Below are 13,797 nucleotides of genomic sequence, written 5' to 3'. Positions count from 1 at the left end.
ATTATGAATGTTTCCATAATTTCTATTTGGGGCGATGAAAATGTTTGAAAGTGGATAATGGTGATAATGGTATAATGTCATCTTAACATCCACAGGAGCTGGGGCTCCATTACCAGTATATTTGATAAATGGCTAAAATGGTAAATTTTTGTTACATATGTTTTACCAAAATAAAAAGAATTTTGGGAGGCCGGTGTTGTGGCATAGCAGATTAAGCTGCATCTATGATGCTGGCAACCCTTATTGCTGCCAGTTTGTGTCCTGGCTGCTCCACTTCCAATCCAGATCCCTGCAAATGCACCTGGGAAAGCAGCAGAGGATGGCCCAGGTCCTTGGGCCCCTGCACCCACATGGGAGACCCAGAAGAAACTCCTAGCTCCTAGCTTCAGCCTGGCCCAGCCCTGGCTGTTAACGGCCATTTGGGGAGTGAACCAGCAGATAGAAGATCTCTCTCTCTCTCTGTCTCTGTCTTTCTATCTGTCTGTCTGTCTCTCTCTCTATCTCTATCTCCCCCTCCCTCCCTCTCTGTAATTCTGACTTTCAAATAAATCTTTTTTAAAAAATAGCATTTTTAAGGGGCCAGTGTTGTGCCAAAGTAGGTAAGGCCACCACCTGGGATGCTGACCAATGTGAATGCCAGTTCATGTCCCAGCTGCTCCACTTCTGATTCAGCTCCCTGCTCATGGCCTAGGAAAAGCAGTGAAGGATAGTCCAAATGATTGGGCCCCCACTACCCAGATGGGAGACTCCTAAGTAGGCTTCTGGCTCCTGGCTTCAGCCTGGCCCAGCCCCGGTTGTTGCAACCATCTGGGTAGTAAACCAACAAATAGTAAATTCTCTCTCTCTCTCTCTCTCTCTCTCTCTCTCTCTGTGTGTGTGTGTGTGTGTAACTCTGACTTTCCAGTAAATAAATAAATCTTGTATGTGTGTGTGTGTATATATACAAGCACACATGTATATATAAAAATATTTTAACATCCCAATTACATATTATGTGTTGTGTTCTTACTCTAGAATCATGGCTGCCAGCACCTTCCCTCTTCCAAATGCAGAGCTGACTCTGAGCAGCTTCAGCTAAGTGTCAGCCTAGTAGAAGATTAGGCAAATTTGGGTTCTTGGGATAAACATATTTTATAACTGTAAAATTTCATGCACTCTTTTGACTCCAGCCTTTGCTATAGTGCACCTGAAGACAGTGCAGATGGGAAAGTTTTAGCTGAGAAGTGTTTGCTAAACTAAGATGACTCATCTAAAATCAGACTTTTTTTTTTTCTTCAGAAAAGAAAAACCTCTTTTTAATTGGATGGAGACTTTCTACCTCCTAGGCCTGGGGCCTCTGGAAATCTGCTGTGAATTTTTATTCCCTTTTACCTCTTGGAAGCTGAAGTACCCTTTCATCCCCTTGTTACTGACCTCTGTGTATTGTGCCGTGGGCATCACATATTCTTGGTTGAAACTGTATGTTTCGGTATTGACTGGCCCTCCTGTTGGCAAAACAAAGAAAAAATGAATAATGGAACTGCTTGGATGTATGCCAAGCAATTATTTCATGGGAAATTAATTGGAACTTGAAGAAAGTTGCTGGTGGCATGAGCCATTTATTTTAGTAAGTATGTTTGAAGGGCCATTCTTCTGAACTTGACCTTGCCCAGCCTAGCAACCCAATTGTCACCATGGTGAGAAGCCACTTACCCTCCACAAGCAATGAAACACATCTGAAAAAAAATCTCACTTTCCTCTGTTAAAATTATCTGAGACCATTTAGACTGCTGTGCTTACTCAAGGCAGTGAGTTTGAGCAACAGCATAATTATTTTTAGCCTGTGCTGACCATTGTCAGGATATAAAGCATAATTGGACTGCTATGCTGAGGAAAATATAAATAAAATGTTCTTTTGTATTTCTGTACAAAGTATCTTTGGATTATTACCAGGTACATTTTCCTGTTGGCATACACACAGGCAGTATCCTGTCCCCATTCTGGACACCTTGTTCCAGGAGACTTTCTCATTGACATTATACAATGACAATACTCAAAGCCGGAAGTAGTATTCTGTGTAAACACTGGGCAGACAGCAGAGACTGCAAACCACAGCTACTCTTACTTGGAGAATATATCTTGTTTATGCTAAAATCAGGCACTACAGTCTTGCTAAAGGAGTGACTTGTCCTCTTGTCCTCTCTCTTTCTTAAGAGAACTGTACACTATCTAGGGCTTCAGTTTGCCTAGTATCTGCTACAAAGTCGGCCAACATTTTTCTAGCCTGCACTAGCAACTGTATTTTAAGAAAATATGAGGTCGGCTGGCGCTGTGGCTCACTAGGCTAATCCTCCGCCTTGCGGTGCCGGCACACCGGGTTCTGGTCCCGGTCGGGGTGCCGGATTCTGTCCCGGTTGCCCCTCTTCCAGGCCAGCTCTCTGCTGTGGCCAGGGAGTGCAGTGGAGGATGGCCCAAGCCCTTGGGCCCTGCCTGCCATGGGAGACCAGGAGAAGTACCTGGCTCCTGCCATTGGATCAGCGCAGTGCACTGGCCGCAGCGCACCAGCCACGGCAGCCATTGGAGGGTGAACCAATGGCAAAGGAAGACCTTTCTCTCTGTGTCTCTCTTGCACTGTCCACTCTGCCTGTCAAAAAAAAAAAAAAAATAGAAAAATATGAAGTCAGTGACATCCTTGTATGTTAATCCAGCTGTTCTATCTCTTGAATCTGCCCCCACTTCTTTTGAGCCTATTATTGCAATGATAAAGGTGGGGATTCTTTAAGGGTGTGACCTCTCTAGTCTACTGTCCTTGTCACAATCTCCCGTTTTGCCCAGGTTCCTGCTGTGCCATACTGTGTACCTCTTCTTCTTTCATGCGTGCTGATCCCGCTCCTCCCTGCTGACTTTTCTGCTCTGTCTTCTGATCATAGGTACTTCCCACTGCTATGGCTATGAATGCAAAAGCACCACAACACTGATTAGTAGTAGGGGTCCTAGGTCTGTGGTGCAGTAGGTTAAGGCACTTCCTGTGACAGTAGCACCCTATGAGTGCTGCTCTGTTTCCAATCTGGCTCCCTGCTTATGTGCCTGGGAAAGTAGCAGAAGATAGCCCAAGTGTTTGGGCTGCTGCCTCCCATGTGGGAGACACAGATGTTGTTCTGGGCTCCTGGCATTGGCTTGGCCCGCCCTGGCCATTGTAGCCATTTGGGCAGTGAACCAGCAGGTGGAAGATGCCTTTCAGATAAAAATAAATCTTAAAAAAAAAAGAAAGAAAAGGAGGGGTCATTTTTTGATTGTAAATCCTGCCTCCATTTTTTTTTAATCATTATACAACTTGTTTAACCATTCTTTGCCTTAATACTCTCATCTCTAAAATGATAACATAAAAGGTTTAGAACCCTACAATGTTTTGTTTTAAAGATGTATTCATTTGTTTGAAAGGCAGAGTGACAGATTTCTGTCCACTGGTTCACTCCTCAAATGACCAAAATAGCCAGGTGTGGGCCAGGCTGAAACCAAGAGCCAGGAACTCCATTTGAGTCTTCCACATGGGTAGCAAGGAACTAAGCAGTTTGGGCCATCATCTGCTGCATCCCAGGATGTGCTTAGCAGGAAGCTGGATCGGAAGCAGAATAGCCAGGACTTGCTGGCTGGCATTGTGGTGCAGTAGGTTAAACTGCCCCCACATCCTATATGAGCACCAATTCAAGTCCCGGTTGTTCTACATCTGATCCAACTCCCTACTAATGCACCCAGGAAGGCAGCAGAAGACCTGGATGGAATTCCTGGCTCCTGGCCCAAACCATTGTAGCCATTTGGTGAGTGAACCAGCAGATCTGGAAGAGCTCTGTCTCCTGTATTTGTCACTCTGCCTTTCAAATAAATAAATCTTTAAAGGGGTTGTGGGGTATGTGTGGTCTAGTAGATTGAGCCATTGCTTGCAACACTAGGATCCCATATGAGTGTCCATTTAAGTACCAGCTACTCTACTTCTGATCCAGTTCCCTGGTAATGTGCCTGGGAAAGCAGTGGAACATGGTCCAAGTGCTTGGCCCCTGCCACCCATGTGGGAGACCTAGATGAAAATCTGGGCTCCTGGGTTTGGCCTAGCCAAACACAACTGTTGTGACCTTTTGGGGAGTGAACCAACAGATGAATATCTGTCTCTCCTAATCTCTCTGACCCTTTGACTTTAAAATAAAGTAAGTAAAAAATAAATCATTAAAAAGTAAAAGTCGCAGACTTGAACACAGGCCATAAATAAAACCTAATGAATAGAGGCCAGTGCTGTGGCATAGTATGGGTGCTGCTTTGAGTCCTGGCTGCTCCTCTTCTGATCCAGCTCTCTGCTATGGCCTGGGAAAGCAGTAGAAGATGGCCCAAATGCTTGGGCCCCTTTATCCACGTGGGAGACCCAGAAGAAGCTCCTGGCTCCTAGCTTCGAATCAGCTGAGCTCTGGCCATTGTGGCCATTTGGGTAGTGAACCAGCAAATGGAAGAATCTCTCTCTCTTTCTCTCTCTGTAACTCTGCCTCTCAAATAAATAAATATTTTAAAAAACGAATGAATAAAACCTAAATGTCACTAGTGTAAGCTTTAATACTAAGGGCCCAGCATAGTTCCTCACATCTTTGCCAATTTTCATACAAGCAACAAAAGAGATGAATTTTGATGCATCTCAACATTGCAAATTTAATTAAGCTTGTAGGTTGCTGCTGTGAAAGTGATGTGACATCAACTGGAAGAGTATCTGGTTCAAGGATTTCCAGAATGTTCTATAGAGTACAAGAGCTTCAGAGGCTCTGGGCCTGTCCCATTTCCTACCAGTGTAAATACATTTGGTCTGTTTCATATATTAGGGCTTATATTTGTTTTCATTTGACTTCAAGTTTCAATGTCCAAAGAGTCTTAAACAGTTCAACCCCTTGTATTATCAGAAGGGAAATGACTTCAGACACTGAGGAATACCTTGGTGCCAACACACAGTAGAACCCAGACTTCCTGCCTGGTGTCCAGGATTTTTTTTTCCAAGTAATATACTTTGTGTTTGTTTTAAAACTGCAGAGACGTGCATATATTTCAACAAAGTCCTAGGTTTCAACAGATACCAAATAAATTAAGGTACTATTTCAAAATGTTTTGAAAACTAGAATTGAGAATAAGACAAGATTACTATTAAAAAAAAAAAACTTTAAAAAATTTTGTTTACTTACTTATTAGAGAAATCCCATCTGCTGGTCCACTCCTCAAAAGCCAGTCATCTAAGAACTAAATCCAGGTCAAAATTTTAAAAATAAAAGGGGCATAGTGGGTTAGGACACCACTTGGGACACTTAGGTCCAATATCAGTGCCTGATTAGAGTACTGCCTACTCTGCACTTTCCATCCAGCTTCCTGCCTGGAAGGCAATGGATACTGGCCCAAGTACTTGGGTCTCTGCCACCCTCGTAAGAGACCTGGATGGAATTCCTGGCTTCAGCCTGGCCTATTCCTGGCTGTTGCAGCCATCCAATGTATAAACCAGCAAATGGAAGATTATTTCTTCCTCTCTCTTTCTCTTTTCAAATAAATCAATAAATCTTGCTGAAAAAAAAAATTCAAATAAGGAGCAGGCATGTAGCCTGGCCATTAAGATGCCCATGCTCCTCATCAGCATTCCCGGGTTAGATTCCTGCTATTACAGACCCTGGGAAGCAGCAGTGTTAGCTCAAGTAACTGGATCCCTGTGGTGTACATGGGAGACCTGGATTGCATTCCTGGCTCCTTGCTCCTGTCCAGGCAGGCATTGCAGGCATCTGGGGAGTAAGTCAGTGGGTGGGAGTTCTCTCTGACTCCTAAATATTTAATAAAAATTTTTAAATATATAACTCATTTTTCACCCACAAATAAATATGCAATGTAACAAAATTTACAGTAAAACAGGTGGGTGAAGGATCAGCATTGTGGCACAGCAGGTTAAGCTGCTGGAACACCCATGAGTTCCAGTTTGAGTCCTGGCTGCCTGACTCCTCGTCCAGCTTCCTGCTAATACCCATGGGAACGCAGAAGACAGCCCAAGTACTTTGGCCCTTGCTATCAATGTGGGAGATCCAGATGGGGTACCGGGCTCCTGGCTTCAGCCTAGCCAAGCCACAGGTATTATGGCCATTAAGAAGTCAACCAACAGATGGAAGATTCCTTCTCCCCCCCCCACATACTCCCTCCCTTTCTCTCTAACTCTGCCATTCAAATAAATAAAATAAATCTTAAAAAAAAGAAAAAAGAAAAGGTGGGTGAGACTTGGTGTTCTCGATCATCCAAGTGATGGGTAGAACCAGAATTGGATGAGCTGCTAAGAAGTTGAGCCATGTGGTTTCTGTCGCTCCCCCTCTTCGTGGAGGAACGACACAGGACCCTGCGCTGTTCTTTCATCTGCTCGGCCCTCCCCGGGTTTGCTGCTGGTTCTTCCCGGGTTGGCTACTATCCCTTCCACCTCCGTGGAAGGGCAGTTCCCCCAGCCACATTCCCCACTTCCACAGGGGAGCGGCACACCGCCGGCCGGCTTTCTCGGGGGCTGCACGGGTGTTCCTTCAGCTAGATGTTCCCCATAGATGTTCCTGGTGCATGCCGTCTCTCTCCTCCTTTATAGTCCTCCTCCGCCAATCCCAACTCGGCTGCCCACACGCCGAGTACGCTGCTCTCCAATCAGGAGCAAGTCCTACAGTTTATTGGTTGAACTGGAAGCAGCTGTGCGGAAGCTGTTTACTTCTCTCCCAGCGCCATATTGTGGGAGAGCAGATGCATAGAATAAGTCTTAATTCCAGTAACTCAGTCCAGTCCGGATTGCTCCCCACAGTTTCTCTGTTGATGACTGTATCTTTGAAATCTTATGAAGGAAGTACTTCAGAATCAGAATCATCCCCTCTTATGCAGCTTCTGTTTGCAATTATGGAAGAAAAAAAGTTCAATAAAAAAAAATAGCTCCTTCCATGTCATGTTGCTATCTCCAGACCTCTTGTGGAGGTGAACCCTGTTCTCAGAGGCAGCTGGTGTTAATCCTGGTAACCCCAAGGAGGAAACAGCTGGATAAGCTCAGCCTTGGTACTGGTGGCCACCACGTCCTTGAAGATCCAGACAGCCAATGTCACAAATAAGAATGAGCCCAAGTCCATGAATTCTTGGGTCCTCATTGGAACCTCAACACAGCTATTGAGCTGTGGTGAAGTCAGATATGGAGACCACCTTCTGCAAGTACAGCCATGTGACCAGCTGTTCTGAGCACAAGGGCTATGCCTTTGTTCAGTAAGCCAACGAGTGCCATACCTAGGCAGCTGTGCTGGGAAACAATGGGCAAGTGCTGGCTGGGCAAACACTGGACATCAACATGGCAGAAGAGCCCAAACCCAACAGACCCAAGGAGTTAAAGGGAGCACCACCTGCCGTATACAGGCTCTTGGAATTCTGGGGCTGCCTATCGCCATTGCCAGTGCCCAGGGCAGTCATGGTGAAGCGACCACAGGTCACAGTCCCTTTGGCCTGGCAAGTCAAAACTAACACCTGTCAAGCTCTTTGCCAGCTCCACAGTCATTACTAACTGCTCAGCCAAGGTCAGGTTCAACAGCAGTGAGGTGCAGCCCATCAAGACAGAGCTGACACAGACCCAGTATCAATGCCCTGCTGGGCTACTTGGAGTATATTGCTTAGGAGCAAAAGGCCAACCCAGATAACAAGGGTGGCAGTGGCAGTGGCAGTAGTGGTTGCAGCAGCCCCCACCAGTCCCCTAAAAGGACGTGACTTTCAAGGCAGGCACAACCCAGGAAGAAACCCAAGCTGGAGACAGCCATGTTGAGGCGGGACTGCTTTTGCATAGTGAAGATGAGCTGGAACACAACCAGGACACAGATGCAGAAGATGGGGCCTTGGAGTAAGCACTCTGACAGGAACAATGGCTACCAGCAGGCAAAGGGCATCACTGCTCCAGCCCTCAAGTCAGGCACCCATCTCTGGATGCCACCCCCAGCAGTACCAGCAGAAAACTGGCAGCAGGCGCCTCCTCCCCACACATATCAGCAGTGCCACATCCTCTGCAGGTGGAGTTCCCAGCCTCCCCTTCCCCATGCACCCTCCTTGCCAGGATTGCCTAGGCCAGAGGGCAGAACACAGAAGTTTCCCCATACTTTGTCTCCCTGGGACACTCCTAGGTGTGGGATTTTCTATAGGTTTGGAGGTGGTGGAGGGGGTAGCCACAGGGGAGACCCTGACAATAAAAAAATAATAATAAATAAACAAATAAATGTTTTGCTCTTCAATAGTTTGATGAACTTGTACTTTCAGCATGAATGTGATAACACACACACACACACACACACACAAAATCTTTTGATGCAGGGCTAGCCACTAAGAGGCCTGCATCCCATATTGGAGTGCCTGAGTTCAATACCCAGCTCCTGCTAATGCAGACCCTGGGAGGCAGCACTGATGGCTCCAGTGATTGGATTCCTGCCACACACAAGGGAGACCTGGATTGAATTCCTGGCTCTATGCCTTGGACCCCCAGCTAAGGGAAACTGCAGGCATTTGAGGAGTGAACCAGCAAGTAGGAACTCTCTCTGTCTCTTACATTTAAAAATGAAAATCTTGGGCCCAGTGTCGTGGCATAGTAAGGTAAGCCTCTTGCGGCACTGGCTTCACATTTGGGTACCAATCCGTGTCCCAGCTGCTCCTTTTTCAATCCAGCTCTCTGCTATGGCCTGGGAAAGCAATAGAAGATGACTCAAATGCTTAGGCCCCTGCACCTGCGTGGGAGACCCAGAAGAAGCTCCTGGCTCCAGGCTTCTGATTGGCCCAGCTCCAGCAACTGCAACCATTTGGGGAGTAAACCAGCAGATGGAAGACCTTTCTCTCTGTCTCTCCCTCTCACTGTCTGTAGCTCTGCCTCTCAAATAAATAAAAAGTCTTTTTTAAAAAATGAAAATCTTTTTACCCAAATATTCCTTTGTGCTACAAGGAAACAGGCTACTGTGGTAAGGGCAGCCGAGATTAGCATAATTTTATAGACCTCCAAAATGAATCAATACAGCCATTCATTTCTCACAATGAAGTCCTGAATTCAGCATCCTTCTTTTTTAAAAATGCCAATAAAGTATTAACTTTTTCAAGTTCAGGAGACAGAAATAAAAACAGTATATTTATAGAACAACTGTGACAAGGATAGGACTCATACTACAAGAACATTTCAAAAAGTTTGTGGAGGGGCCGCTGTTGTGGTGTAGTAGGTAAGGCCTCTGCCTGCAATGCCAGCATCCTATATGGGTGCCCGTTCATGTCTCAGCTGCTCCACTTCCAATCCAGCTCCCTGCTAATGTACCTGGGACAGCAGCAGAAGATGGCCCAAGTGCTTGGGCCCCTGCACCCATGTGGGAGACCTGGAAGAAGCTCCAGGCTCCTGGCTTTGGCCTGGTCCAGCCCTGGCAGTTGCAGCCATTTGGGATGTGAACCAGTAGATGAAAGATCTTTCTATCTCTCCCTCACTCTATAACTCTGCCTTCCAAATAAATAAAAATACATCTTTTTAAAAAAAATGGAAACGGAATTTTAAAGTTTGTTTTGTTATAAAGATTTTAAAATCCATGCATAGCTCTGTCATAGGCATTGCCCATGAACTCTTTGAAATACTCGTGTATACCTCTGCACAACGCTCTGAAAAAAGGGACTAAAGAAAAAGGATCACTAAATCCTAGGAAAACTCTTTCAAGAGCACCTGGCAGGTTTTCCTTTCTTTAATTTTTATTAATTTGAAAGGTGCAGGGACAAGTCTCCCATCCATTAGTTTACTCCCCTAAATGCCTGCAACATCCAAGGCCAAGGCCTGGAACCAGGAACTCAATCCCAGTCTCCATGTTGGGTGGCAAGGAACAAACTACTTGAGCCAACACCTTCTACCTCCCAGGGTATACATTAGCAGGAAGCTGAAGTGGAGGTGGGAATGAAACCCAGACACTGTGATATGGGATGTGTCTCAGTTGTACCAGTTACACACACCAGATTTGTTTTTATAGTTCTAATGAAGAGTAGATAGCTGATTAGGTGGTGTGGGAGTGTTCACCACTTCTTAAAGCAGTCTTCGGGGCCGCGCTGTGGCATAGCAGGTTAAGCCGCCACCTGCAGTGCCAGCATCCCATATGGGTCACCAGTTTGAGTCCCCCACTGCTCCACTTCTGATCCAGTTCTCTGCTATGGCCTGGGAAAACAGTAGAAGATGGCTCAGATCCTTAGGCCCCTGAACCCATGTGGGAGACCCAAGAGAAGCTCCTGGCTCCTGGCTTTAGATCGGTGCAGCTCCAGCCGTTGCGCCCCTTCGGGGAGTAAACTAGCAGATGGAAGACCTCTCTCTCCCTCTCTCTCTCTCTTTGCCTCTGCCTCTCTGTAACTCTGCCTTTCAAATAAATAAATCTGTTTTTAAAAAAAGAATAGACACATCTGCCAAGGAAAGAAAATAGCTGTGGAGGGAGAGTGGACAGTGCTGTGGCATAGTGGGTTAAGGTGCTGCCTGCAGCACCAGCATCCCGTATGTGCACCAGTTTGAATACAGGCTGCTCCACTTCCAATCCAGCCCTCTGCTAACGTGCCTGGGAAAGCAGTGGAAGATGGCCCAAGCGCTTGGGCCCCTGCACCCGCAAAGAGACCGAGAAGAAGCTCCTGGCTCCTGGCTCCTGGCTCCTGGCTCCTGGCTCCTGGCTCCTGGCTCCTGGCTCCTGGCTTTGGCCTGGCCCAGCTCTAGCCATTGCACCCATTTGGGGAGTGAACCAGCAGATGGAAGACCTCTCTGTCTCTCCCTCTCACCCCCTGTAACTATGCCTTTCAAACAAATAAATAAAGGTTTTTTTAATAAAGTATCTGATGAAGAGAAGAGAACCTAGGACAAATCTTAAGGAATTTGCAGGCTTAGAAGAAAAAAGGAGACAAAAAAGAAAACTGATGAAGAGAAACCAGAAAAAGAAACAAAGAAAGGAAGAAAGAGAGAAAAATAAGAAATAAGAAATTAAAAGAGAAATGCAGAATGCATGCTATCCTGGAAGAGGAAGAGTGTTCATTGAAAGCGCTACTAAGATATACAGTGACATTTGTATCATTAAGTGTGGTAATATGTAGATCATTGGTGTCCTTTTTAAAAAATGTTTTATTTATTTGAAAGGCAGTGTTTCAGAGAGGGAGAAACAGAGATCTTTCATCCAAATGGCCACAACAGCCAGGGCTGGGCCAGGCTGAAGCCAGGTTACTGGAACTCCATCCAGGTTCTCCTAAGTGGGTACAGGGGCACAAGCACTTGGTCCATCACCTGCTGCTTTCCCAGGTGCATTAGCAGGGAGCTGGATCAGAACACAGAACCCAGAGCTAGGGCCAGCGCTGCGGCTCAATAGGCTAATCCTCTGCCTGCGGCGCCGGCACCCCGGGGTTCTAGTCCCGGTCGGGGCGCCAGATTCTGTCCTGGTTGCCCCTCTTCCAGGCCAGCTCTCTGCTGTGGCCCGGGAGTGCAGTGGAGGATGGCCCAAGTGCTTGGGCCCTGCACCCGCATGGAGACCAAGATAAGTACCTGGCTCCTGGCTTCGGATCAGCATGGTGCGCTGGCCACAGCGGCCATTGGAGGGTGAACCAACGGAAAAGGAAGACCTTTCTCTCTGTCTCTCTCTCTCTGTCCACTCTGCCTGTCAAAAAAAAAAAAAAAAAAAAAAAAAAAAAAAAAAAAACAGGGCTAGAACTGGCACTCAGATACAGGATGTAGGCATCAGAAGCAGCAGCTTAACCTGCTGCACCACAATGCTGGCCCCACTCTCCTATTATCTTAAAAGAAAAAAAAAAAAAAAAGATCGTAGCTCAGAAACAACTGCAGATGCAGACTTTTTAGTTCGTTTTAGCTCTTTTGATTCCAGAGGCAGAGAGAGGTTGCCTTGTAAGGACAACTTGTTCAAGCTGTTGTTGCCCCTCACTGTCTTCCCAGCTCTCCCTCTTGCTTTAGTAAGTCCTAGAAACCTGAAAAGAGACAGGTCCTGATAGGATGAAAAGTGAGATCCATTTCATACTGGATACAACAACTAAAGAGATCATGATGAGGACCCTGAGCAGGACAAAGCAAACCAAAGGCTAGAGGCAGAAATGAGCCAGGTGAAAAATGGGTGGAATGAAGGCTGAGCCTTCTAGGAAGCAGCACTTAGTCTGTCAAGAGAGACGGGAGGGGAGCCGGCTCTGTGGCATAGGGTAGAGCTGCCCACCTGCAGTGCTGGCATCTCATATGGCCGCCAGTTCAAGTCCCACCTTCTCCACTTCCAATCCAGCTCTCTGCTATGGTCTGGGAAAGCCACAAAAGACGGCCCAAGTGCTTGGGCTGTGGCATGCACATGGGCAGACCCAGATGAAGCTCCTGCTCCTTCATTGCAGCCATTTGGAGAATGAACCAGTAGATGGAAGACTTCTCTCCCTTTCTGTAACTCCGCCTTTCAAATAAAGAAATAACTAATAAATAACCCGTTTTTTTAAATCACTCTTCCCCACCCCTCACCACCAGCAACCACTCGACTGCTGTTTATCATTCTGGATTAAATTATATTTTCTAGAAAAATAAAAGGGTGGTGGACCGCAACACTGTCTCTGTGTTTCCTATGCATTTTCCTGCCAGTGGAAGACAGTGGATGATGGCCAAGTACTTGGGTTCCTGCCATCCAAGAGTTCCTGGCTATTGACTTGAGCTTGGTCCAACCTTGTTTCTTTCCTTTCCCTTTTTTTTTTTTTTTTTTTTTTTTTTTTTTTTTTTGTCCCTCCAAAGAAACCTTTTATTTAATGAGTACAAATTTCATAAGTACAACTTTAGGAATATAGTGATTCTCCCCACCATACCCACCCTCCCACCCACACTCCCACCCCACCTCCTCCTCTCTCTCCCATTCCCTGTCCCATTCTCCATTAAGATTCATTTTCAATTAATTCTGTACACAGAAGACCAACTCTAAACTCACTAAAGATTTCAACAATTTGCACACACACACACACACACACACACAGAAAACTGAGAACAAGTTTTACAGTTAACTCTCATAATACAACTCATTGAGGACAGAGTTCCTGCATTAGAAGTGCACAGTGACTCCTGTTGTTCATTTAACAATTAACACTCTTCTGTATGACCTCAGTGATCACCTGAGCCTCTTGACATGAGCTGCCAAGGCTATGGAAGCATTTTGAATCCACAATCTGTCAGTATTTGGACAAGGCCATAAGCAAAGTGGAAGTTCTCTCCTCCCTTCAGAGAAAAGTACCTCCTTCTTTGATCAACCTTGTTTCTTCTTGTTGTTTAGGAAATGAACCTCAGATGTAAGATCCTTCTCTCTCTAGCTCTCTGCCTTTAAAATACACACACATATATACATATATATATATTAATGAAGTCAATCTTTCTGTTTCATCATGGATAGATCTCAAAAATTACATGGAGCTGGCACCGCGGCTCACTAGGCTAATCCTCCGCCTGCGGCACCGGCACACCAGGTTCTAGTCCCAGTTGTGGCGCCAGATTCTGTCCTGGTTGCTTCTCTTCCAGTCCAGCTCTCTGCTGTGGCCCGGGAAGGCAGTGGAGGATGGCCCAAGTGCTTGGGCCCTGCATCCACATGAGAGACCAGGAGAGGCACCTGGCTCCTGGCTTCGGATCAGCACGGTGCCCCGGCCGCAGCGTGCCGGCCACAGCGGCCATTGGGGGGGTGAACCAATGGCAAAAGGAAGACCTTTCTCTCTGTCTCTCTTTCTCTCACTGTCCACTCTGCCTATCCAAAAAAAAAAAAAAAAAACAAA

The 13,797-nt window shown here is 46.2% G+C and overlaps 1 protein-coding gene and 1 pseudogene across 8 annotated transcripts in view; both read left to right on the top strand.

Annotated features, from left to right (window-relative positions):
* Positions 1-1,911, top strand: part of ALG8 (ALG8 alpha-1,3-glucosyltransferase) — a 32,719-nt gene extending 30,808 nt beyond the window's left edge. For all 8 annotated transcript variants that reach the window (XM_002708671.5, XM_070075920.1, XM_070075933.1 and 5 more), the window contains one exon: positions 1,279-1,911. In XM_002708671.5, the coding sequence (XP_002708717.1) occupies positions 1,279-1,510 (232 nt within the window). In that variant the 3' untranslated portion in view covers positions 1,511-1,911. The remainder of the gene's footprint in view (positions 1-1,278) is intronic.
* A 3,012-nt stretch (positions 1,912-4,923) lies between these two features.
* LOC100347291 (RNA-binding protein Raly pseudogene) lies at positions 4,924-8,267 on the top strand (annotated as a pseudogene).
* Positions 8,268-13,797: the final 5,530 nt, after the last annotated feature.

The sequence above is a fragment of the Oryctolagus cuniculus genome, chromosome 1 (genome assembly GCF_964237555.1).
Source record: "Oryctolagus cuniculus chromosome 1, mOryCun1.1, whole genome shotgun sequence".
Taxonomy (NCBI): Eukaryota; Metazoa; Chordata; class Mammalia; order Lagomorpha; family Leporidae; genus Oryctolagus; species Oryctolagus cuniculus.
This window is presented reverse-complemented; position numbering and strand designations above follow the sequence as displayed.